The sequence below is a fragment of the Grammomys surdaster genome, unplaced genomic scaffold, assembly GCF_004785775.1.
Source record: "Grammomys surdaster isolate TR1022 unplaced genomic scaffold, NIH_TR_1.0 185, whole genome shotgun sequence".
Lineage (NCBI taxonomy): Eukaryota > Metazoa > Chordata > Mammalia > Rodentia > Muridae > Grammomys > Grammomys surdaster.
Window position 1 is genome coordinate 16,558,457 of NW_021604630.1, and position 24,938 is coordinate 16,583,394.

The 24,938-nt window shown below is 42.5% G+C and overlaps 1 protein-coding gene across 4 annotated transcripts in view; it reads right to left on the reverse strand.

Moving 5' to 3' along the window:
- The window catches only part of Mtus1 (microtubule associated scaffold protein 1), a 145,073-nt gene that overhangs the window by 23,174 nt on the left and 96,961 nt on the right, over window positions 1-24,938 (reverse strand). For all 4 annotated transcript variants that reach the window (XR_003711482.1, XM_028768162.1, XM_028768161.1 and 1 more), the window contains 2 exons: window positions 9,429-9,643; window positions 1,997-2,063 (listed from right to left, as the gene is read on the reverse strand). Coding sequence is in view for 3 of the 4 variants with exons in the window: in XM_028768162.1 (XP_028623995.1) it covers window positions 1,997-2,063; window positions 9,429-9,643 (282 nt within the window). In the remaining variant the exon portion in view is untranslated. The remainder of the gene's footprint in view (window positions 1-1,996; window positions 2,064-9,428; window positions 9,644-24,938) is intronic.

Consider the following 24,938-nt stretch of genomic DNA (forward strand, 5'->3'; position numbering starts at 1 on the left):
AATGACACCATTTCCCAAGTCTAGCCTAGGGTGACAAAACAATATGGACAGGCCACCCATAACATCCTGACACTTTGACAGTGGCAGGAAAAACACACCAGGCCACATTCTCTTTATCACAGACGGAGGTGAGAGAACAAAGGACGGCTGTTTCCTGACAGGCTGCATGATAACGGCAAGAGCTGTGGACCTGGGCTCCAATTTAAACTGCTTAGTGCTGAAGAGGATTGCTATTCAGTCAGAGTCAATGAGCCCAGTGTCCCCTTCTGTCTTGGTTCTGCCTTCTCTTAGAGAGTAGAAACCTGAAGCATTACGCAGGCTCATCTCCACTTCTACTGTGTTTTGATAAACTGTGTTTTGTTCTCTCTCTCTCTCTCTCTCTCTCTCTCTCTCACACACACACACACACACACACACACACACAGCCCCTCTTCCCTCCTCTCCTTATTCTGTATACATTACAGTACTTAAGGCACAGACAAACAAATCAAGCTGGTCATTGGGCAATCAAAAGGAAGGCAGCTAGATTGAATTAGAAGCGGAAGGTCTTCATGGTGTCTGGGATCAGGGCCACCCATGCTGTGGCTTCTGTCCTGGTTTGAAAGAGCTCACCCATCACTGGGCTTCTGCACTTTGACCTGCCTTAAAATTAGTTTTCCACAAGGGTCCTTCCTTTCTGTTACTTGATGCCACCCACCCAGCCATCCATCCATCCAGCCAGCCAGCACTGGTGGCTTCTCTACTGTTGTGAGTCTCAAGGGTTAACTAGGTATTGGCCTCAACTTCAACTGGCAGACACAAGGAGTAGGTAAAGGCAAGGTCTTGACTCTACATGCACTTGACCTTTGCCCTGGCTGGGCCAGTGTAGTTGCTGACACATATTCTAGGCCACCAAATTAGAATGGCAGTATTTAAACTATGGTCCAGTTCTCAGAGAAAAGCAGGATTCTTTCAGAATTAAATGAACAAGATTTGTTCTATCTTTAGCTGTTTCCCTTTGAAGAACGTATGCTACCCATGCTTCCAACACAGCCTATCAGCAAGAAAAGCCAAGGACAAGGCAGGTGACACTCGCTGAATGACTCCATATCTAGTTGAAGCTAAATCAGGGAGCCAATTCTTAGGGTAAGGGGTCCCCACAGACAGGGCAAAGGGAGGGGCACAAAGCAGTCAGATCTCTACTACAGGTAACTGAGGTAGAAAGGGCAACTGTCTTTGTCCTTCAAATCTAGAGATCCTCAGAAGCACCAAGAACTCAAAATATCAAACAGCAGGACTTCCTACTGAATGCTACAGAGCACACCACTCCTGGAGTTGGTAGACATTCCTTCCCCTCTCATACTGACTAGGTAGCACAGAGCATGCCTCATTCAGATGGGTGGCCTTAACAGGCAGTATCCCTTTAATTGTAGACTCACTGTACACTCACAGGTATACTGTACCACATCAGGGATGTGTAATGTAGTCACTTTTATCAGAGAATAACTTTCCTTAACACTCTTTAATATAAAAAGTGGTTCTGGAAAAAAAGAAGGAAGGAAAGAAAGAAGGAAGGAAGGAAAGAAGGAAGGAAGGAAGGAAGGAAGGAAGGAAGGAAGGAAGGAAGGAAGGAAGGAAGGAAGGAAGGACAACATAATTATTCAATGGAAATGCTCACAATTACAGAAAGCATTCTGTCCCTGTCTACTCAGTATGAAGCAATGCTTTATGCCTTGGTCATCAGAAAGCTGTGCTAGCTTACTCAGATCAGTGCCAGGAATTCTGTGAGCTTGAGGTCACGCTGCCAAGATTCAAAAGTAATGTCGATAGTGTTTGCACAGATATGAGAGAGAGAGAGAGAGAGAGAGAGAGAGAGAGAGAGAGAGAGAGAGAGAGAGAGAGAGAGAGAGAGAACAGCTGCCAGCATGTAACTCCAGCCACAGAGCAGGAAGGAAGAGCACGTTTGTCAATTTCAGTAAACTTTACCTAGGGCAGGGGCAGGAAAACAGGCTCTTACCTAGCTCTCCCCGGAGGATGACAAGTTCTTGAGAGAGGGTTTTGTGTTGCTTCAGTGCTTCCTCCCGCTGCAGAAAACACACACCAAGTTACTAACACGTTTTTAAAGAGGGTCCCTTTTCAGTAAGGTACACATTTGCCATTGCCAGGAAAATAAGACCAGAGCTGAGAGGCCGAGATACGAATCACTGAATCACTTAAGCTAACAGTTCGTGTTGTTAAAAACAAAGCAAAACACAATGTACCGTGAAGGAATTTCATGTTTCAAAAAAAAAGTCTGTATTTTCCCAGGTCCTCTGGAAACTTTCCTTTGAGGAACAAAATGACTATTTAAAAATATTTGCTTTGAGCCTTGTACTTACTGCAGACCCATAGACTCTTTACGCTAATGCATACTGTACTTAAGATGTAATGCAATCTCCCCTCCAAGGGCAATAAAGGCCTAATCAGTTCAAGATAAATATTTAATGTTCTAAACATAGGCATTTATATGGACTTTGTCCCATGTCCGCAAATAAAAAAGTTTTGTAACAAGGCCAATCCTATATTCTAAACAAGCAAAAAAAAAAAAGTTTGCTTTTAAGCTAGGACAAAAAAAAATTAATCTCTTAAAGATGAAATCAAGTTGATTTTACCCAGCTACACAGCAGTTTCCAAGGATTATCACAACATGAAGCAACGACAATCCTAAATATATTTGAAATAAGTGACATAAAGGAAATCGGGAGGGAGTTTCGGTGTTTAAAAACTAACAAATATCAGTCTTGCGGTAAGGAATAATTTTCACGTTACCTCCAGGTCTGTAGCAGGCACACATCCACACATACTTATACAAACACAATCATCAAACACAGTTCCTCAAGACGGAGATTCCCTGGCGCCAGGGTGACAACTAGGAAGTGAGATTCCAAGCTCTCGGTAAGTGTCCTTCCCGAGATCACCTTAGATGTGGGGCTCCAGCATCTGGATCACGGTATGGCAGAGACCCGTGTGAGACTAGCCTCTGCAGTGTAGAGTTGATTCTCATTCAAAGCACTTTCCCCTGGTTCCAGACAGGGTCTGCCTTCGTCCCTCACACCCTTCTAGAAAAGCACTGTAAACAAATACTAATTACCCTTGGTGCTGCACAGGGAGGAGAGAGGCACATTTTGCTGCTGGGGCAGCCCATTTTCCAGCTCCGGTCTCTCCAACTCCCCCACCCCCTGCACTGTCCAAGAAGTGCACAGGTGGCCACGCCTCCCACCCATCTGGGTCTGCCTACATTCAAACCTCCACAGGGAGGAGCGCCATTGGCCCTGGTGGCCTTCCCTCCTGTCCTGCAGGTTACTGCCTCAGACTCCTCTCTCTCCTCTCCGAAGCTGATACTGCAGCTTCTGTCTCTGGCACAAGCAGCGGATGATTACTTAAAGCCACAGCCCTTCATTTATGAGAAACGAGAGCCAGACATTACCCTGATCGATTGCCACTTACTTAATATCAGCTGGGGCAAAGGAAACAGAAACGGGACCCTCTCTGCGTGGATAATGGAGCTATTTTTAGATGCATGAGCCGTTTTACTCCCCTCTCTAATTGAGGTCATTAGATTATCTCACTTACTAATAGAAAAGGGAAACTTGTTCTTCAGAACCCATATACTAAAGGCATGATGAACTAGGTGAAGGGCAATCAGAGGGCCCCGTTGTGTTTTAGAATTTTAAATGACATTGCAATAGAGTATAGTTCATTGACTTTTTTTTTTTTAACTGGAAGTGCTAACATGGGTATTGGAGATCACGTATATTTGAAATCACCAGTCAGGAATTCCAGTTTTCAAAAATAAGCAACAATTGCTTTTGTAATGCAAAAAACTAAAATAACCCACAGATATAATGTTCTTCCCTTTTCTCCCCTTCTTACAGGTCTCTACTTGGTTTCCTTTGTCCCCGTCTCCCAAGTTCTTGGATTGCAGGCACGTGCCACTACAGCCTGACTATTCTAGTACTGTCATATCAAGTCTTAATCTTATTCAAACACTTTGGGTAAATGGCAGATTTTGTCAAGGAAGTGAGAGAAAAGCAGAGGACCGCTCTGTTAGACATGCGCAGTAAGTCTGACACTGTGACATGCTTCAGAGTCCCCTTTCCCACAGCAGCCAAGTTGCAAACAAAAGGGGGCGAGGGGAGAGGCAAGAAAATCTTATTGCTTACACATGAAAACTGAAAGGAAGATGGCAAAAACTGACGCTACAGATGCTTGTCTTCAAAGGACTCTGGAAAAGCCACGCCTACCTCCATAAATACATGAGGGACGGCGGTTTGCTTATTAGTGGACTTCGGGGGGGAGGCAACAGATTTCAGTGAGAGTGTGGATATCTGTCCTCATTCACTTCCCTTAACCACCCTCAACCTTCTCCAGCTCCATACAGCAAGAGGACATCAAGGTCAGTTGTCACTGTGTCTCAATGGCCGGAAGTGGGGGCGGGGGGGGGGGGGAGCCAGCTCACTGCTCCCTCACAATGGCTTTTGCTCTTACTGTCACCTTTGCTCTAGTCCTGGTTCTTTCATAGAAGGGATTTTTTTTTTTTTTTTTGGTTTTTCAAGACAGGGTTTCTCTGTGTAGCCCTGCTGTCCTGGAACTCACTCTGTAGACCAGGCTGGCCTCGAACTCAGAAATCCACCTGCCTCTGCCTCCCAAGTGCTGGGATTAAAGGCCTGCGCCACCACTGCCCGGCTAAGGGATTTCTTTACACCCTAGAGGACTTTTTTGTGTATAAACTCCCTTCTAAAAGGAGCCTCCTATTGAGTACATCACAAACAACAACGGAACTGAACGCGGAGCTCAGGTAGTACCTGTACATGAGGCTGAGTTCTTCCAGCGACCACAACATACACATGTGCGGCAAGCATGAGCGGTTGCCTGTGTGTGCTTCCACGGACTGGAATTGTCCAGCTCCTGTTCAGCATCCTGAGATCCTCTATTCAAGTCAAAAGCTATCCTTCCTCCAGGATCTTCTCCATACTACCCTCTTCGGATGACTGGCTTTCTTAAACTGACTCATTTTATACACTTTCTGGAAAGTCAAGTATTGGAGACAACATCCCCTCCCCCAAATTCCCAGAAGGGACATTTATCTTTCTGAATTATGAGTTATTACGCATAGAACTAAGCACATTCTATATCATATACTATAATGATATGTAAGAAAATTAAGGCATAGCTCCTGCCTTCAAGAAGCCTGGTACTTAGAGGGGAGGGCACTGTCCAGGACCAATTCTTTGGTCATCAATCAAAGCAGATGACATCATCTGAGGCGAAGCAGGGCAGGACTATGGGAAACCCAGTGCTTTAATATGATCTACTCAAAAATGCGGACCACAGAGCCCAGACTCCGACAGACATAGTTATCCTGCATGACTGTCTGGGTTGCTTGTCCTTTGAATGTACTTATGTTATTTACTCCCAGATGATAAAATACATTCTGGCAGTTAGAGACAGATTTTTTTTTTCAGCTGCTAAGGTTAGTGTCTCTGTCATGGATGATAAACCATTTATAATCCAGAGAAGGGGTTTATTTGATTATCTTTGCGCTATAACGTGCAGCTGCCCCCCCCCATACACACACACAGTGAGACTGGGGAGGAAGGTGGGAATCCACACAAAGACGATTTCATACTCATATTCATGCATTAAATATATGAAGTGCCCTAAGGAAAAAAAAAAATGGGATCCTCCGTAATTTAATTAGGGTCGCTGGGATGCAAGCACTTAGTGGCTGGCTGTCGTCCCACCAGTGTGACTTCTGCTGGCTACTGAATAGCATCAGCAACACAGGAAATTCTACACAAGAGAGCTGCAGACAATTTGGACGTGGCTAGGCCTGATTTCCTCATATCATCCACACAGTACTTTGATCATTGTAGACACCTTTTCCCCCTCTAAATCTGAGATGTAGACAGTCAGTATTATTTAAAACCCAACCTTTTTCTTTTTGGAGGTACTAGCCTATGTTAGATTTTATATGCAAAAAACAAACAAACAACAACAACAACAACAACCCAAATCCTGTCTGGACTTGTTTTACTTTACCAAGAAATATGCCTAGAGACCCTTTGATGAGGAGGACTCTAGAGTTACTAACAGCAGTGCTTGCCAATGGTGTCCTAATGTTTCAATAATGGGTGCAAGAGAAGTAGCAGTTAAGGGGATTTTAATTGATCAACTTTCCCCGTCCATTTCTTTCCCTTTCAGCTGTTTCATAACAGTGCCTTGTAACACACTAGGCAACTAGCAAACATTCACTGGTGGATTAAAAAACAGAGAAGGAGTGAAGAGCATCTAATGTGGGGACTCTGTCTGCATTTGTAAGACACACCTGCAGTTCCTCCCTCACCCCTCGCTTATCGCTTGTCTGAATTGTGTACTACAATTCTTGAGGTGGTTTTACAAGAAGAACTGGGGGCAGACTCTGCTCTCAATAAACTTCCATCTTAAAGAGCCAAAACAGGGGCTGGAGAAACGACCCAGTGGTCAAGAGCACTGGCTTGCTCTTCCAGGGGACCCCAGGCTCAATTCTCAGCAACTAAGGGCAGCTTACAACTGCCTGTAATTCCAGAACCTCCTTCTGGTTTCTGTGGGCCCTGCATATAAGTGGTGCAAAGATGTACATGTAGCAAACACCTAAAATAATAAAATATACTATTGTTTTAGAAGGCAGAAACAAACACAGAGTGAGGAGTTATCATATAGAAAGCAAAAAGAGAAGTATACAATCCTGGAATCCAGAGGGTGGGTAAAAGGTAGAGCTAGAAGCCCCAGGAGTCTCCTTAAGGAGGGGGTTCCTGGGCTTGATATTCATTAAGGTCACTGTTACATAGCCATTCTGTTGTGCTTTGGAGAGAAACACTCAGGCACTGAGGGCTTGACACCCCTGCATGCTGGTCCTGTTGACAGACACATGGATCCTGAGGATGCTGACTTCATCAGTGGGTTACAAGTCAGAGCTGAATGGGCTATTAGCAGGCAGAACCTGATTGCAAGTAAGGTACTTAAAGTGGGGCTTTAAAGGATATAGTTTGTGCCTGGTCTCTTCCTCCCCACCCCCCTTTCTCCTCCTCTTCCTCTTGTCTATGATGCCATGAGCCACTAGCTCCTTCACTTGCTTTCTGCCAGGATGTTCTGTTTCACCCAATAGCAATGGATCCCAATAATCATGGATCATTACAAAAATGTTCTTGAAACTCATTAAGGGTATATCGTATATCACTCAGTATTCCAAACCCAGGGCCATTTTAATTAAGTGCTACATCTATTCGTTCCTCAATTGGGCACCTGGTGAACTATACAGATTTGGTTTAGGAACCACTTTGTCTGGGCCAAAAAGTCTCTTATTAACACTACATTTGCATATTCTGTGGGATACTCTTTCCAAAAGAGGTCCTCAGAGAGACTAAGAGAATCAGATGGAAAATTCCTACTTCCTTCTCAAGTGCATTCCTTTGCCCACCGAGGACCAGAGAAGGCAAGACTGCCTACTTTATTCAACTAGCACTGAACCTTCACTGTAGAATCAGTCTGTGTACATCGGGTGCAGGTCATGGTAAACGGATGCTTACTTATGGAGGTCTGAACATGCAGGCATCTGGGGAAAAGCATGGTCAGGACTGACTGATACTGCTCACTGTCTGGAGTCTCCAAACTCTGTGTCCTGATTTTATTTGTAAATTCTCATTCATCATCGATAGGGTTAGCATTTAAAAAGATAAATCAGTTCTTACTCTAAGTGCTGGGTGTTACTAAAAAATGTTAACTCCTTCCTGCTGTTCCTTCACACCTCTGCTACGCAGCTGAGCATTTGGCAGTAAGGGTCACATTTAAAAAGACACTAATGTCAAATTATAAAACCTTATAGTCCAAGTTAATGAATCAGAATCATTCCTAAGAAATAGACATAATATTTCCTAGCAAGCACATCTTTTTTTAAAAAGTTAATTCTAATAGCTTTTACCTAGCTCAAATATATACAATGTAATCAATATAAAATACCAATAACATATATTTTTTTATCCTAAATCTTTTAATAGCATGTTTTTAGAAACTTTAGACACCTATTTGCTTAATTCACACTGATTAATTTATAGATGCTCAATGTCCTTTTGAGAGTCCTGCCAACCACATCGGATCATCTGTGGACAGTGGAGAACCCTAGAAGACAGACAACAGGATGGACTGCTCGGTCGAGGTGCAGCTGTTAGCAGTGCGATTGACTGCAGAGAGGAGCTATCAGAAGCCGGTGATCAGCCAGGTTGGAATGGGATGACCTTCGAAGGAAGAGCTACTTCATTTTCTAAAGTACTATGTATGAACGTGTATATGATTTAGACAAAAAAAAAAAAAAGTGGAATGATACTTTCATACTATCGTAAGTCTGGAGTTTTAAAATAGCACAGGGAATTACCTTCTCGCTACCATCTTTCTAGTGAAGAGACTCTGGGAGGGAAAGGGGGTATTAAGAAAATATCTGAAGGCTCAGGAGATGGCTCAGCAGTTAGGAGTGCTTGCTGTCAAAGCATGTGGACCTGAGTTCAAAGCCTTAATGTCCTTGTAAAAAGGCATGGTAGGTAGTGAGCGCCTGTCACTGCAGTCTTTGGAGATGAAGACAGGTGGATCCCGGGAATCCTAGTCCAGCAGCCAGCCTGGCTGAAACTTCCAGGTAAAGGTTCAGGGAGAAACTGTGTCTCAAAAAGTAAGGTGGAGTGCACTAGAGGAACACTGGTCTGCTCTCTTCTCAGCATGCATGGCGCCTGCAACCGCATGTGCACATGCTTGTACACCACGCACAGGAAAAAGAGGGAGGGAAGATAGCGGAAAATGTAACCCCAAATTCTGAGACTGGCACAAGTAGGAAGTGAGTGATGAAAGTATAGTTTGGGGTGTGGGGATAGCTCGTCCATACGCACAAATTCCTCAGTTTAATCTCTAGGATCCCTCCATTTTTAAAAAGCCAGGCACAGCTGTGCGTGCTGGAGTACTGGGGATATGGGGACAGGCAGATTTCTGGGGTTTGCTCGCTAGTCAGCAAGACCAACAAGGAGAGCTTCATGCCAGTGAGAAACCCTGTCTCGAAATGAAGGCAGATGGCTCCCGGAAAATTAATGAGATCCTTCTCTAGTCTCAACCATAAACACACACACACACACACACACACACACACACAGGGATTGGGAGGGAGAGAGAAGGGGAGTGAGAGAGGAGAGGAGAGGAGAGGAGAGGAGAGGTGAGGAGAGGAGAGGAGAGGAGAGGAGAGGAGAGGAGAGGAGAGGAGAGGAGAGGAGAGGAGAGGAGAGGAGAGGAGAGGAGGAGAGAGCCAGGTCTTCCAGTCATTAATGTAAACATATCTGTAGAACAAGTCTGAGCATCCTCCTTCCCCACCATTTAGGGTTGATAGATATCCTTACCTCAGACAGGAGGTGCTGGATCACAACTGTTAGTGCTTCAAACTTGGTATTACCACAGGCAAGAAGCTGCTTGAGGTGCAGGATAAATCCACTTTGGTTTTCACATTTTGTTTTGTACTGAGCCAACTCAAGCGTTCTTTCGGAGGACAGCACATCTGGAGATGTCTGGGTCTGGATGCACAGGCTTCTGGGATTCTTCTGCCTGCCCTTTTCAACTGTAAGAGGAAGGAAAGAAAGCACAAAAATGTGTGAGGTTGATTTTTATAATCACCACCACATGAGTTCAAGACCAGCCTACTACTATGCCAGCCACAGAGAGCATCTGAACCATGTTGCTGTTGATCTCACTGTGAAGATTCATGTGGAGTTATGCACATGAGACAAATAAAGTTAGTGACACTAAAACACAATAAAACACTTGGGGGGGCAAAAATAGTGATTTTGTGGCCTTTATTTTTAATTCATCACTATTATCTGTGTTCATGATTTGAGTATAGGTTCTCAAACATCACTGCAGTCCTGTGACATAAGAGAACTACCTCCTTTGGCCAGTTTCCTTTTACTAGGGATTCCAGAATCAAATTCGGGTCACCAGGCTTGCATGGCAAGCATTTTTACCTGTTGAACCATCCCTCCAACTCTACTTCCCAGTTTTCACTCTTCCAGATAAATTGACAAAGAAGTCTGAAAGTCAAAGGCCTTTTTCTGTGTCTATTGGTGTAATCCTGCAATCTCTGTCTTTGAGTTCATTTGTGAGATGAATTTCATTTATTGATTCTTGTTTGATGAGTCGTCCCTAAATCTCTGGGGTGAAAACTTGATCAGAATGAATGATGTTTTTGATATGATCTTGAATTCAGTTGGCCAGTATTTCATTGGGGATTTCTGCCTCTACGTTCATCAGAGAAATTGGCTTGTAACTTTTTCCTGTGCCTGCGTGCATGTGCATGTGTGGTGGCTGAGGGAAAGAGAGAGAGAAAGAATGTGAATCTGGTATCACAGTGATACAATAAATTATACTGGAAGATGCAAGAAATAAGAGTGACATTGTATTTATGACACAGGCTGAACAAAGTACAAGACAATTTTATGGTAAGTGGAACTAAGACACACTATTCAAATGGTTTTGCATTTTGGAGAAATAGCAAATGCTGAAACGAGACAGTAGTGCATTTAAATCCAGGACACAGTTTAAATCCCCTTGTGCTTTCAAACAGAAGGTGAAAGGGTATGATTAAAACACAGAGATTTTTTTTTTTTTTTAAAGAAATCACAGGATAAGCACTGAGGAAAAATTCAGATTATTGAACTCGAAATGCTTTTCTATCCTCCCACATTTTCCTTTTTAAAAACTTCATTAGACTGGGCATGGTGGCACACACTTTTAATCCCAGCACTTGGGAGACAGAGGCAGGTGGATCTCTGTGAGTTCCAGGAGGTTTTACAGGCCAACTGAGGATGCAAGCCGAGACTCTGCCTCCAAATAAATGAGTAAATTTGTTACTTTTGTTTGTTTGTTAGCATGTCAAGTAACAGGCTTCCTTATAGTATGTCATAGATGATTCGTTTACATTTTAATAAGTTCTTCACAGTTGCTTGCTGATTCTCCTCCCCAACCCTAAAATCCTTCCTCTTCCCCAGGAGACTTCCCCTCATGTCCTCCTATGTACTTTCCACAAATGCCTTCCACAGAGCTGCCTTCCTTGCTATGCCTTTCTGGTCATTGCCACAGTCTACACTGCAGATATCACTCCGAATCTAATGACCCAGCATATATACACTGGAGATCCCGCACTTTGCTCCTCCGAGGTTATTGTAAAACCCACTGTGTGCCTGAATACATTGCTTCATTTTACATTAAGTGCAAATTTTGTTCTACAAGTAGTAAAAATGAGTGTAAAAAGGTTCTCAAACACATGCTACTCTTCCAGATTCATCTAAGTTTCAAGAGACTGTTCACTTCCCATGCTGTGTTCTGGGAATAACTTGTTTTAAATGAAACAAAAATCTTTCTTTCAGTTTTGGAAACATTCCAAACATCAAGTTGCTCTGGATAAAACAGGAAACATACTGCTTAGTGTCTGGAAATAAACAGGCCCAACAATCAAAACAAATATAAATATGGAAAAAAAGGCACATGAAACTAAAAAAATAAAATAAAATGAGTGTTTCCTTATTGTGACATGTAGTCCCTATGGCGCCATCTGCATTCTGCACTGGCAGATTTGACAGAACTTTTTAAGCAGCAAGGTTTTCCTCTTGTTTTTCAAAGACCCACAAACTATCATCCAAGAGAGCTCGGAAGACAGGAAAGAGACATCTTGATTATGTTCCAAGAGCCAATGGCTCTTGCTTACACTAAAAATAAAATTTAAATATAAGTTACGTTCAAAACAATATTTTAAGTATCAGACAAAAGTGCCCTTGTTTTCCTGTGGCTGCTTTAGGTGGTGAAACAGTTCCTATGATTTGATAACCCTCACTTTTAAACTGACTAAGGTTCCCATTGTGTCTTATAGTACTCAGAGACCAGGAAAATATCGTTCATTCATTATGGGATGGAGTTTTCAGGTTGCTTGCCACTAACTGCCACTTCCCTAGAGGCAAACCATATTCAGCTTGATATTGCCATAATAAAATAGTTCAGAAGAATAAATTATGAATCACTTACTATATCAATGACAAGAACATAGATATTTAACAGCGTATCTACATTTTCCGTACATTAATTCCTTTTTTTTTTTTTGGATGATTTATTTACATTTCCTATGTTGTCCCCTTACCCCATCCCCCACCACCCCCTCGGAACCCCCAATCCCCTCGCCCCTCCTCCTTCTTCTCTGTGAATGTAACCTCTATCTACCCCCCCCCACTCCCACCTCCCCACCCTCAAAATTCCCACCCCCTGGGGCATCCAGCCTTCATGAGGTCAAGGTTTTCTTCTTCCACCTATGCCCAGCAGGGCCCTCCACTTTTACATATTCAGCTGAAGCCCTGGATCCCCCCCTAAGTGCTCCCAGGCTGGTGGTTTAGACCCTGGGAGCTGTGGTTGGTTGGTATTGTTGCTCTCCTCATGGTGCCACAAACCCTTTCAGCTCCTTCAGTCTTCACTCTAACTCCTCTATTGAGAACCCCATGATCAGTTCAATGGCTAGTTGTGAGCATCTGCCTCTGAATATGTCTGACTCTTGAAGGCCTCTGAGGAGATATCCATATCAGGCTCTTATCAGCATGCACTTCCTGTCTTCCACATCAGCATCTACCTTTGGTGATTGCACATGGGATGGATACTCAGGTGGAGTGGTCTTGAGACGTACATTAATTCCTTAACAGTTGCCTTTTAGAGTTTCTTTTCTATTCCTGTGATGAAACACCCTGGCCAAAGCAACTTGGGGAGGAAAGGGTTTATTTCAGCTTAGGTGCCCATGTAACCGTTCATCACTGAGGGAAGTCAGGACAGGAGCTCAAATAGGGCAGACACCCGAATGTCATTAGGTAGTGCTGCTTACTGTCTTTGGCTTGCTCAGCCTGTTTTCTTATAGCATCCAGGATGCTATAAGCCCAGGGATAGCACCACCCACAATGGGCTGGGTCCTCCCACTAATTAAGAATTAATTAAGAAAATGCCCTACAGCCTGATCTTATGGAGGCATTTTCTCAGTTGAGGCCTCGTTGTCTCAGATGACTCCAGCCTGTGTCAAGTTGACATAAAATTAGCCAGTGTAATATTCTAAGAAATTATACATGCCACACACTAGGGAAGAACAATGGCAGGGTTTACAGTTCAGAGAATTTCCTCGTTTCCTCTCTTCTTTGAGATTTAATCCCTCTGTAGCCCAGGCTAGCTTCAAATGACTGGTTCCCTGCCTTAGCCTCCAGAGCAGCTGTGACTATGGGCACATGTCACCCAGGCTACCCTTTTTCCTGATCCTTCCGGTACCTTTGTAGGAAAGCTAAGGCTAGTACAGGTGAAAAGACTTCTTAGGTGTAAATTGTGTCTCTGGACACACTCATTTAGAATCCAGGCCACTGACAGTCTGCTATCCCCACACAATCTGGAAAATGGACTGACCAGCAATGTAAACTATGACATACACAGAAACAAAGTGTATGTAGCAAACTTACCAGACTTTTGAAACTAACAAATGACTGTTAGTTTGAGGGGTAGCTCTCACCTGTACTCCCTTCCACCACAGTGGGGGGGATCAGACTGGGGACCTTGAATACTCGGCACTCCACTTCTAAGCGACATCTCCAGCCTGAGGCCAATCTTTTATGTTAACGTTCTAGAGAAAAATATTCCTTAATACTCCTGGGGACTTACAAATACGTCATGAAGAGTTTACCTTCTTGACTTCTAAGGACTAGAAGCCACATGGTAAGACGGTTCAAGTCACTTGTATGTTTCGCTCTTTAAAAACGCACGTGTGTAAGTGCTGTGAGTGGATGTGTATTCATGTACTTGTGGGTTTGTGTACCCGTGCAGAGGCCTACGGAGGCTCGAGGAGAACACCCAGTGTCTTTTTTTCCACTTCATTTCCTTGAGACAGCATTTCTCACTGACCTTTATGCTTGCGGGCTCAGCTAGGTTGGCTGGGCTTGAGATTTGCCTTGGGAGTTCTGGGGATCTGCCTTCTCCCTCCTGCCCCACTAATGTTGGGGTATAGGCATGCATGCCAAAGCCTAATGTTCAGTGCTGAAGGTTCAAAATGCAGCTTTCACAGGAATACTTATTCTTACCCACAAAGCCGTCTCCCCGGCACCCACTTTTATCATTTAAAATGATAGCGTAACTATTACCTACACAAAGTTTAGTATAAAACAAGTAGAGAAAATCAATTTTCAGAATCATTAAAATTAAATTTAAGCACTTATATCTTTACTCAACACTTAGCCAGCAAGTAAATACAAGCTACTCAGAGTCTTTCCCAGAGCAATCTAGACAATAGTTTAAGCACAGGTTTTGTTAAGTGCTTGAACCAAATTTACAACTAAGGAGGAAACGCCACACCGACATATTTTCCCAGAGCACACATTTTCCATTGTTCGGGGTACCCTGTGTCTGGGGCTGGACAAGCACACGGTGACCTCAATCTTTGCTCCACATACTGTACTCCCTTAGGAGAACAATCTTGCACATCAGCTGATGACCCAGTTCACACGTCCTTCCCTGTCCCCATTCCTGAGGATCAGAGAGAATACAAAAATCTCCAGTGATGCTCAAAGCCCCAGGCTCACAGATGTGTTACTTTGTAACATGAAAAGCCAAGGGTTTCCCATGAGCCCTGTGAGATTGACTATTTACATGAAATTATCATAATATGACAAATTTAGCATAATATGAAGCAAACTTTGGCTATCTCTCCTTACGTGCCCTTACATGTTTATCAGGATAAGGATGTTATTGTTTTGATAATGTGGCTATATTTAAAAAGTTAAACTTTTTTGTTTATCATATCTATGTAATCTATTAACAGAACAAGATCTGACTTCAATGAATCCATTTAATCTGAGACATTAAGCTCAAAGGGAAGGACCTTAGATGAAATGCCCTACAGTGGGGAGAGGGAACTTCTAGAGCCCACCTCTAGCAGAAAGACAGGGCATCAAGTGAGGGAGGGGGTTGCCATCCTACAGGCAAAAACTCTGACGCATCAGTGTTCCTGTCTGATAGAACTGCAGGGACAAAAATGGAGAAGAGCCTGAGGAAAATGAGGTCCAGTGACAGGCCCAAATTGGGAGTCAGATGCAGATATTTACACCTGACCAATGGACAGAAGCTGCTGACCCCTGTGGTTGAATTAGGGGAAAGCTGGAAGAAGCTGAAGAGGAGGGCAACCCTGTAGGAGGACCAGCAGTCTCAAGTAACCTGGACCCCAGGATCTCTCAGACACTGTATCATCAACCAGACAGCATACACCAGCTGATATGACACCTCCAACACATACACAGCAGAGGACTGCTGGCTCTGGACTCAGAGAAGATGTACCTCATCCTCAAAAGACTGGAGGCCCAAGAGAGTGGTAATGTATGGTGGGATGGGGGGTAGGAGTAGGGACATCCTCGTGGAGATGGGGTCAAGGGAAGGGGTGGGGGGAAGAGGTATGGAATGTGGAACAGTCAGAGGGTAGACCAGGATGGGGATAAAATCTGGATTGTAAAAAAAAAAAAACAAAAAAAAGATTAAATAAAATTTAAAAAAAAGTCTAAGTTGAGAAATATTATATTATGAACTTTGTGACTTATTAAAACTGTTTCTTGCCTGGTTTATTTGATTTCTCGTCTAGCCAGGGTATTTGCTATATGAAGGCATTGATAAAATAATGTACTTACAATGGTAATGCAGTTAAGCTCAGAATTGGCAATACATATTTAGGAAAGTACTTCTTGCCTTTTCATTTTTGCATATTTAGTTATATAAGCAATATATTAGTGTTGCCATCTGTGCTTGGTGCTTCTCTAGTGCATAAATCTATCAGTTCAACATTCACTGAGTACTTTTTCCTAAAGACATCACTGTACATGCAGTTGCCAAATGCACTGTCCTATTAAGATAAGAAATATATGTAAATGCTAAAGATGTGCCATCGAAATGCAAAAAAAAATTGTAATCTAAATTTGAGCAAAGATTGTGTTTAAAAATTTTGAACTATAAGAATAAAGGATTAAAAAATTAAAAAATAAAAATAAATTATCAACAAAGTAACTACCACTGCCACTTCTGGTCCAGTATGGTAAAGCACGAACCAGAAAACAAAGCTGTTTCTGAACAAATTTGAACGAGATGTAAATCCTGGAACTAAACCCAGGTCTTCGGGCTTGGTGGCAGGTGTTTATTTATACCTGCTGAGCCACCTTACAGGACTCCAAAAAGTTATACCCAAAAATATCTGCTCACAATTCCACTACATCAGGGACAGGACACGGTTCTTCACTCTGTCCATACCTATTCAATATAGTACTTAAAGTTTTAGCTAGAGCAGTAAGACAACTGAAGGAGATCAAGAGGATACAAACTGGAGAGGAAGAAGTCAAAATATTTTCCTTTGCAGATGATTTGATAGTATACATAAGGGGCCCTAAAAATCCCACAAGGAAACTCAGCTGAAACAAACTTGCAGCAAAGTGGCTGCATACAAAAAAATATATACAAATGACAAATGAACTTAGAAAAAAATCAGCGAAACAACACCTTTCACAATACCTTAGGCTAACTCTAAACCAAGTGAAAGATGTGTATAATAAGAACTTCAAGTCTTAAAAGTAGCTGAAGAAGATATCAGTAGATGAAAAGGTCTCCTATAATCATGGACTAGTAGGATTAACATAGTAAAAATGGCCATCTTACCAAAAGCAATCTATACATTCAATGTAATCAAAATTCCAACACAGTTCTTCACAGGTCTTGAAAGGACAATTCTCCACTTCATATGGAATAACAACAACAACAACCAAAAAAACCCAGAATAGCTAAAACAACCCTGAACACAGTAAAAGAACTGTTGGAGGACTCACCATCCCTGACTTCAAGCCTTACTACAGAGCATTAGTAATAAAACCCTCATGGTATGGGCATAAAAACAGACACGTTGATCAATGGAACTTAAGATCCGGACATTGATCCAACACCCATATTGACTCCTGATATTTGATAAAGCCAGAAATACACACTAAAAAAATACAGCACCTTTAACAAATGGTGTTAGTCTCACTGGATGTCTGCATGAATAATATATGTAATACATGTAAATAGATCCATATTGATTGCAGTGTATAAAACTCAAGTTCAAGTGGATCAGAGGCCTCAATATAAAACCAGATACACTGAACCTGCTAGAAGAGAAACTGGCACTTGAATTCATTGGCATAGGACATAACTTCCTGAACCAAACACCAATAGCACAGGCACTAAGATGAACAACGAATGGGACCTCATAAAACTGAAAAGTTTCTGTAAGCCTACAGAATGAGAAAAGATTTTTCACTAGCTATACTTCTGACAGAGGACTAATATCCAAAATATAGAGAGGTTCAGGAACTAGATATTCAAAAATCAAATAATCCAATTAAAATATGGGTTACAATCTAAACAGAGCATTCTCAATAGAGGAAACTCAAGTGGCTGAGAAACGCTTAAAGCAATGTTCAACATCCTCAGACCTCAGGGAAATGCAAATCAAAACTATGAGATTCCATCTTACATCTGTCCCAATAACACAAGTGACAGCTGCTGCTGGTGAGGATGTGGAGCAAGGGGGACACTCCTCCATTGCTGGTGAAAGTGCAAACTTGTACAGACACTTCAGAAATCAATATGGTAGTTTCTCAGAAAGTTGGGAATTGATCTATATCAGGATCCAGTTATACCACTCTTGGGCATACACTCAAAGGACACTCCATCCTACCACAAGGACACTTGCTCGACTATGCTCATAGTGGCTTTATTTATAATAGCCATAAACTGAAACAACCTAGATGACCCTCAAAAGAAGAATAGATAAAGAAAATATGGTACATTTGCACAATGGAGAATTACTCAGCTATTAAAAGTGACACCATAAAATCTGCAGGCTAATAAACCAGAGAAAAATCACCTAGAGATCATCTGGACCCACAAAGGTGAATATGGTATGAACTTGCTTATAAATGGATATTAGACATTAAGTAGATGGTAACCAAGCTTCAGTCTGTAGAATCAGGTTAGATAGTAAAGAGCAGAGCCATGGAAGTGGGGGTTGGGAGGTGCATAGATTTCCCTGGGAGGTGAAGTAGAATGGATTTTTCTGGCAGACTGCGGGCTCACTGGGGACAGGATAATGGAGATGGAATGATGGGAGAGAGATGCTTGGAACTGGTGTGTGGGGGGGGCATTTGGAAACCGAGTGCAGTGGGAACTTCCTGAGATGTATGAAGGTAATCTTAATTAGGACTCCTCGTAATAGGGGATATGGAGTTGCCAGTGGAAGGGCTGGGTTGCCTTCAATTGAGTTGTTGGCGAAAGGGAGTCCTGTGGAAATTCCAAGACAACACAGGCTATTGGTAAGACAAATGGTTGCTTTCCAAATACCAAAGGTGGGGCACCATTACCAAGGACAAAACCCACACAAGTCATTGAACATCCAGATGTAAAGCTAGTGCTTGCACGGATCCTTTGCCCCTACAGTCTCGCATCTTAGGGGCAGAAAGGTACTCTGCAGACTACTGAAAGATAAACAAGGATACCAACCTCTGACTCACCATCCGTTCTGCCTGCAAAATATGCTAGGGCAATGGTGCCACAGAACTTTGGGGAGTAACCAACCAATATCTGATTTGACTTGAAGGGTTACTCAAGGAAAGGGACCAAAGAGTAGATGGTCCAGAAACCTATGGTAAAATCAAATGTGACTGGTCTTTAAAATAAAAAAAAGTATCAATAAAATGATTCCTAATGATATTTTTCTACACTCAGAGATCAGTGTTTTATCCTGTCATCATTGGAGACGCTTCCTCTGGCAGGAGATGGAAACAATGCAGAGACCCACAGTCAGACATTATGTGGAGAGAGGAGAGATAACCTAAATGAGATCTCTGCATCCAATTCCTCCCCTCAGAACTCAGGGAACCTGGAGGAAGAGGAGAAAGAGTGTAAGAGCCAGAGAGGCTGCAGGACACCAGGGGAACAAGGCTGTCTAAATCAAGTAAGCAAGGCACAAAGGAGCTCACAGAGATTGAAGCAACAAGGGTCTACAGTAGGTTCTCAGCACTTAGATGATGGCTGTTAGCTTAGTATTTTCATGGGATTCCTCACTGTAAGAACAAGTGGATCTCGGACTCTTGTGCTTGCTCTTGTGACTCTTTTTCTCCCGTTGGGTTGTCATGTCCAACTTTGATATGAGAGTTTTTGCTTCATACTATATTTTATTTTGTCAATTTTGTTTGTTATCTCTTAGGAGCCTGTTCTTTTCTAATGAGAGGCAAAAAGGGAGTGGATCCTGAGGGAAGGGGAGTTGGGGAGAGACTATAGTCAGGAGGAAAAAAAATCTATTCTCAATGAAAGGAAAAAAATGCAAAATAATAATAATAATAATAATCTGACCACCTGAAAGATAGCTAAATAACTAGTTCAATGGATTAATTTATTATCTTACAGAAAGTCTCTATTAGACGAGTGCTCATCTCATTATCAAACATCTTTAGAGAGAAGTTTAACCATTGGCCCCCAACCCCCCTCCCCAACTTAAAGCCTAACCATGACATAGAACAGTTTAGGAAAAAGCCACCTTCTGTCAAAACAAGCTATCCATTTATACAGTCTGCTTGTTTCCCTAGTTACTAAAACCTCATTGGAGAAAAGACCAGTGAGAGTGTCTTGTGTTCCATGAAGCATAAAGACAACCTATGGACGCATCTATTTTCCTGCTCATATTGGCCTACTCACTACGCACGACTACTTCATTACAATCTACCATAACAGGGGAAGCCAAGGAGAAAGACACTGGGGGCCCAGCAGGGATTGTCTCGGAGGATAGCATTGCTCTGTGATACTGACAGACAGCCTGAACCTCCACCGGCCTAGACAGCCAGACAAGTTCCATCTTCTGCAGTATTATCAAACCCACATCTGAAAGTTCCAACAGCATCATGCACTTGCTTTTGCAGTTGGTGGTGTCTCCTTTGCATTGGATGATGGGATGTTGGTCGGGCAATACTCCATGAAACTAAAGAATTAAGATGAGAATCCATGGAAATGATTGGTCCTTTTTAAAAAAAACAAGAAGAAGAAGAAGAAGGAGGAGGAGGAGGAGGAGGAGGAGGAGGAGGAGGAGGAGGAGGAGGAGAAACTTGCACTGCAGACAGAAGTATGTCACCAGTCCTGGGAGTATGAAACGGTATTATGATCAGATACTGGAGTCGTGTACACAGTGGAGTGTAGGCAGAGAATTTCCTAGGTATAGGGACAGAGTCTTGACTGAATTTGCACGTGTGGCAGACAGATAAGTAAAGGATGTAACCAGGAACTGAAGACAGAGCCAGAAACCACAAAGCCTGTGTCTGTCAACACAACCATCCATCCCAAAGTAAAATAAAGCTGTTGGGAACATAAGCAGGAGCAAGGGAATGTGTACTGTGCAAGATTTTATATTGTGGGAAACAGAACAATGCTGAGTGGGGCCCCAGGAAGGGAAGGAAGATCTAAAGGGGCAAAACTGAGGCAGAGAGGTAGGAAGGGAGGCCCAGCGACACAAAACCTGAGGCCCAAGACCATGAGAACAACCAGGAGAAGAACAGGACAGAACAGAGGGCCCACATAGCCAGTTAGATTAAGAGGCCCTGGTGCAGTGCAGGCTTCCAGCTGGGAGCTATCAGATTGACAGACCCAATGAGGGCAAGGCCAGGGAGTAAGGAGGAGTTTGGAGCGGCCATGTGAGAAAGGCGTTAGAATCTTCTCTCACACTCTGCTGCTGAGTCTCCAAGAATAGCTCATCCTCAACTCATCTGGCTCCTCAGATTAGTCACCTGCCTTCTAATTTTCTCAAGGTTCAATCAAACCTAAAGACTGTCTCCAACACGAAAGAGTCTGGACACACACATTCTAGTTCTGTCAACTTAACAGTGGTGGTAATCTATACAACCTTATTAAAAAAAATTATCATTATGTCAACAAACGTTAGCTTAAACATAAAGCTCTCTGTGTGTTCAAGGATGAGTTTGAGTTTCTAATCCTCCTGCCTCCACTTCCAAAACTCTAGGATGGCAGGCATGTGGCACCATGCACGGTTTATATCGTGCTGGGAACTGAACCCAGTGTGTTCCATATATTCTAGGCTGTCAGGCAACCAACTGAGGTATATCTCAATCTTATTTGTTGGCATTGTTGTTGCTGTTGGTTTTGAGACAGTATCTCTGTACATAGCTTTAACTATCTTAGAATTTGTTATGTATACCAGGCTGGCCTTGAACTCACAGACATATACCTGTTTTAGCATCCCTACTGCTGGGATTAAAGCATGCGCCACGATGATCACCTTACATCTCTATCTTAACACTAGTTTTTTTTTTTTTTTTAATAGGCCTTTTGGGTTGTTTTTGTCTCAATCCTTTCAACTTGCTCATCGTACTAGAGATCTAAAAAACTGCTCAATAACATAAAGCCTGCTTACACCAGTGGTGTCTTTTTAATTTTTGCCAATGGCAACATGCACCAACAATGTGTTCTTTCAAACCAAACACATGGAAGGAAATAGTACCTCAATGTCCTGTCACCACTAGGAACTGATCTCCCTAACGAGCTGTAGCAGCTTGACAGGGCCTTCTTGTAGTTACTCCTCTAAAGCAATTAAGATTTAAAACTTGTAAACACTATGTCTCCTGTGATTTTTTTACATCCTGAGCATAACCAACTCAAATGTCACTTCTGCCTCTAAGAAGCCCTGTGGGTGGGTGCTGTGTAGCCACAGATGGCACCTCCAGTGCCTGGATCATATATTGCCATTGTGTTTATCATAGAAGGATGCTTCTGAAAACCAGCTGCTGAGTGTAGACACTTGTGGACATAACACACTGAGTGGTAGGCGGGTCTCCAAAATGTATCAAAGTTGTTAAAAACCAAAACCAAAACAAAAATCCCCTAAACCCAACAAACCTCATTATTATGATGAAGCATAGTAAATTTTCTTGTAAAACAAACCGAAACTCAAATAGGGGGGGAAAACATTCGACATTAGGAATACGTATGTAGGTAAACAATAAAGGAAAAAAGAATGCCGTTCTCAGAATATTAGCCCTTGGTGTGGGAGGCACCTAGAACCAGGTTATAGAGGTCATGGGGGAAAGGGCAAATCTCTCAACCCTGTGATGGTTTGAATGAGATATTCGCCGTCAGTCTTTGCCATCAATCTTGGCTTTAGACTACTCGGTCCCTAGTTGGTGGCTGTGTGGGGAGAGTTAGTAGGTGTTTCAGTAGGAGTGGGCTTTTGAAGTTTCAAAAGACTTGTAGTTTGCGCTCTCTGCTTCCCACCTGTGGAACAAGAAGTGAACTCTGTTGTTCAGCCACCTGCCACTGTCAATGCTCAGCCTCTGCAGACTGTAATCCCAACAAAACCTTAACAGTTGCCTTGGTCAAAGCTGTTGCCTGAACAAAGCTGTTCTTCTAGCTGGGCCGCCCTGCCTAGCCTCAGTGGGAGAGGAAGCGCCTAGCTTCGAAGAGACTTGAAGTGCCAGGGTTAGGGAATACCCAGGGGAGGTCTTCACTAACTCGGAGAAGGAAAGGGAGGATTGTGGGAGAGAGTGACCAGGAGGGGGGCATCGATATGTAAATATCAATATGTAAAGTAAATAAGTAAAAAAAAATCAAATAAAAAATAGATTTCTGAATCTCAAAACTTTTGGTATTCCTACATTTTCATAAGACATTGGGATGACGAACACTGTAGTCATATGAAGTCTTACAGTTTTAAAAGTCCGTTATTTTCTTGTCTGTGATGCAACAAGCTGAGTTCAGAGCAACTCATAGAACTCATAGAAGCAACAAATAAAGGAGATGACCTTTCAAGTAACAGCTTGCCTTGGTGATGGTATTTTATCACAGCAATAAAACTATAATTAATACAGCCCCTAAAACAGTTCTTTAGTCTTACTTTTCCCCAGAGCTACAAAATCAAAGAAAAAAAGTACTTCTAAAATAATTGAAAGTACAGCTAAGGGGAATGCAGAAAAGGGTGTCAGAAACCCCAACTGCTGCCTTTCTACCTAAGATGGCAAGCAATGTGCATACACTGTTCTTATTTATAGGGGTGGGAGAGAGAAAAGGTCTTGGTATAGCACAGCTGACCTTTATCTCTCTACGCTGCCTCAGCCTCCCTAGTGCTAAGACTACAGATGTCTGACAAGATGCTTAGCTCTGCACACACTGCTAGCTCTAAGACATCCTTAAAGCTAACCTAAAGTGTCACAATGCATATTGTTGGGGTGCTTTGTCTGTTTCTCTGGATATTCTGGACCTTGCTATACCAACAAGGTGCCCTTGAACTTCCTACCTGCCTCTGTCTGCTGGATGCTAGGATTAAAGGCACATACCACAGCACCTGGCCATAATATGTGTTATTTTAATTATGGTGATTCTCTGATGTTCTTGGTAAGTAACCACCATCAATGGGCCCAGAGGCCAGTGAGGTCATCAAGATGGCTTCTTCAAGGAAGCAAACAGATTGTAAATATACGGTAGAACAGTAAAGTGTGGTAGAGATACATCACTGATCTGTTATCCTTCAGTCTGGCCCTTTATGTATTCTACAAACACCAACTCTCTCTTTACATATAAATTGATGTGTGTATACATATATACACATACCATAACATACATGAATATATTATGGAAACTAGCTATAATGGCTTCATTGACACCTGTTATGTTAGTGTTTGAGAAAAACGCATTTATATTAACAGCTCATGAATAAACACCATAAATGTTCTACAGTAAAATACTGAGGTAATAAAAGACAGATCTAAAATACAGAACACAATCCTCCATGCGTTGTTTTTAAAATGGAAAGTTAAAAGTATTTTAAGTAACTATAGTCAAGTATTAATATTGTATCCAATAATAAACTAGCTCAAAAGTTGAAACTAGTTTTGGCCAACTTGGCACAAACTAGAGAGACCTGGGAAGAGGGCCCCTTAATTGAGGTGCATTTTCTTAATCGCTAATTGATGCAAGGAACCCAGTCCACTTGGCAAGTTGCCCTGGTAAGAAAGGTAGCTAAGCGGGGGCAAGTCAGCAGTGTTCCTCCATGGCCTCTGCTTCAGTTCTTGCCTGCGGGCGTCTGCCATGGCTTCCCTTAATGGTATACTGTAGCATGTAAGCCAACAAATCATTTCCTTCCTAGGTTGATTTTGATCAGTTTTATTACAGTAACAGTAAAGCAAACTAAAACAAGTGGGAGCATTACAAATATTTATAATCAGCACCAAAACTAATTTGTCTTATTTCAGATTTAAAAACAAAAAACAAACTGCAAGGTCTGTTATAGACTCCAGTTGCTAAATAATACTCTTATTACTCATAAGTAGCCAGTGACAGCCTCTGAGGCAGAACTGCCCTGCCTTTTGGAGGATAGACACACCTATGTGTACTTCAGAAACTACAGAAATCAAACACTTAGGTTCTCAGCCTCTCTCTTTTTAAGATCTTAGCCATGTGACTGAGACTGGCGCTTAAGGGATCTGCCCCCACCTCCTTCCGGTTTCCTTTGCCTTCAGCCTGAGTCAGACACCCACCCATAAGGAAGGGAGATAAGGAAACAACAGAGACGCCCATCCTGGCTTCAGAGCCATAGACAGCATAGCTCTGTCTCAGGAGGAAGGGTGTCACTGTCTGGTTTTCAGGCCTAGAGCAATTCTAAAAGAAGTCTAAAAAGTAACCACCAAATATAAGAACATAATTTGATGAATTTTACTGTAATTGAATAGATTTCATTCACATGCTGTGTAGTCAAAACGGTTCTTTACGACTGCTTCAGGTATGTTGTT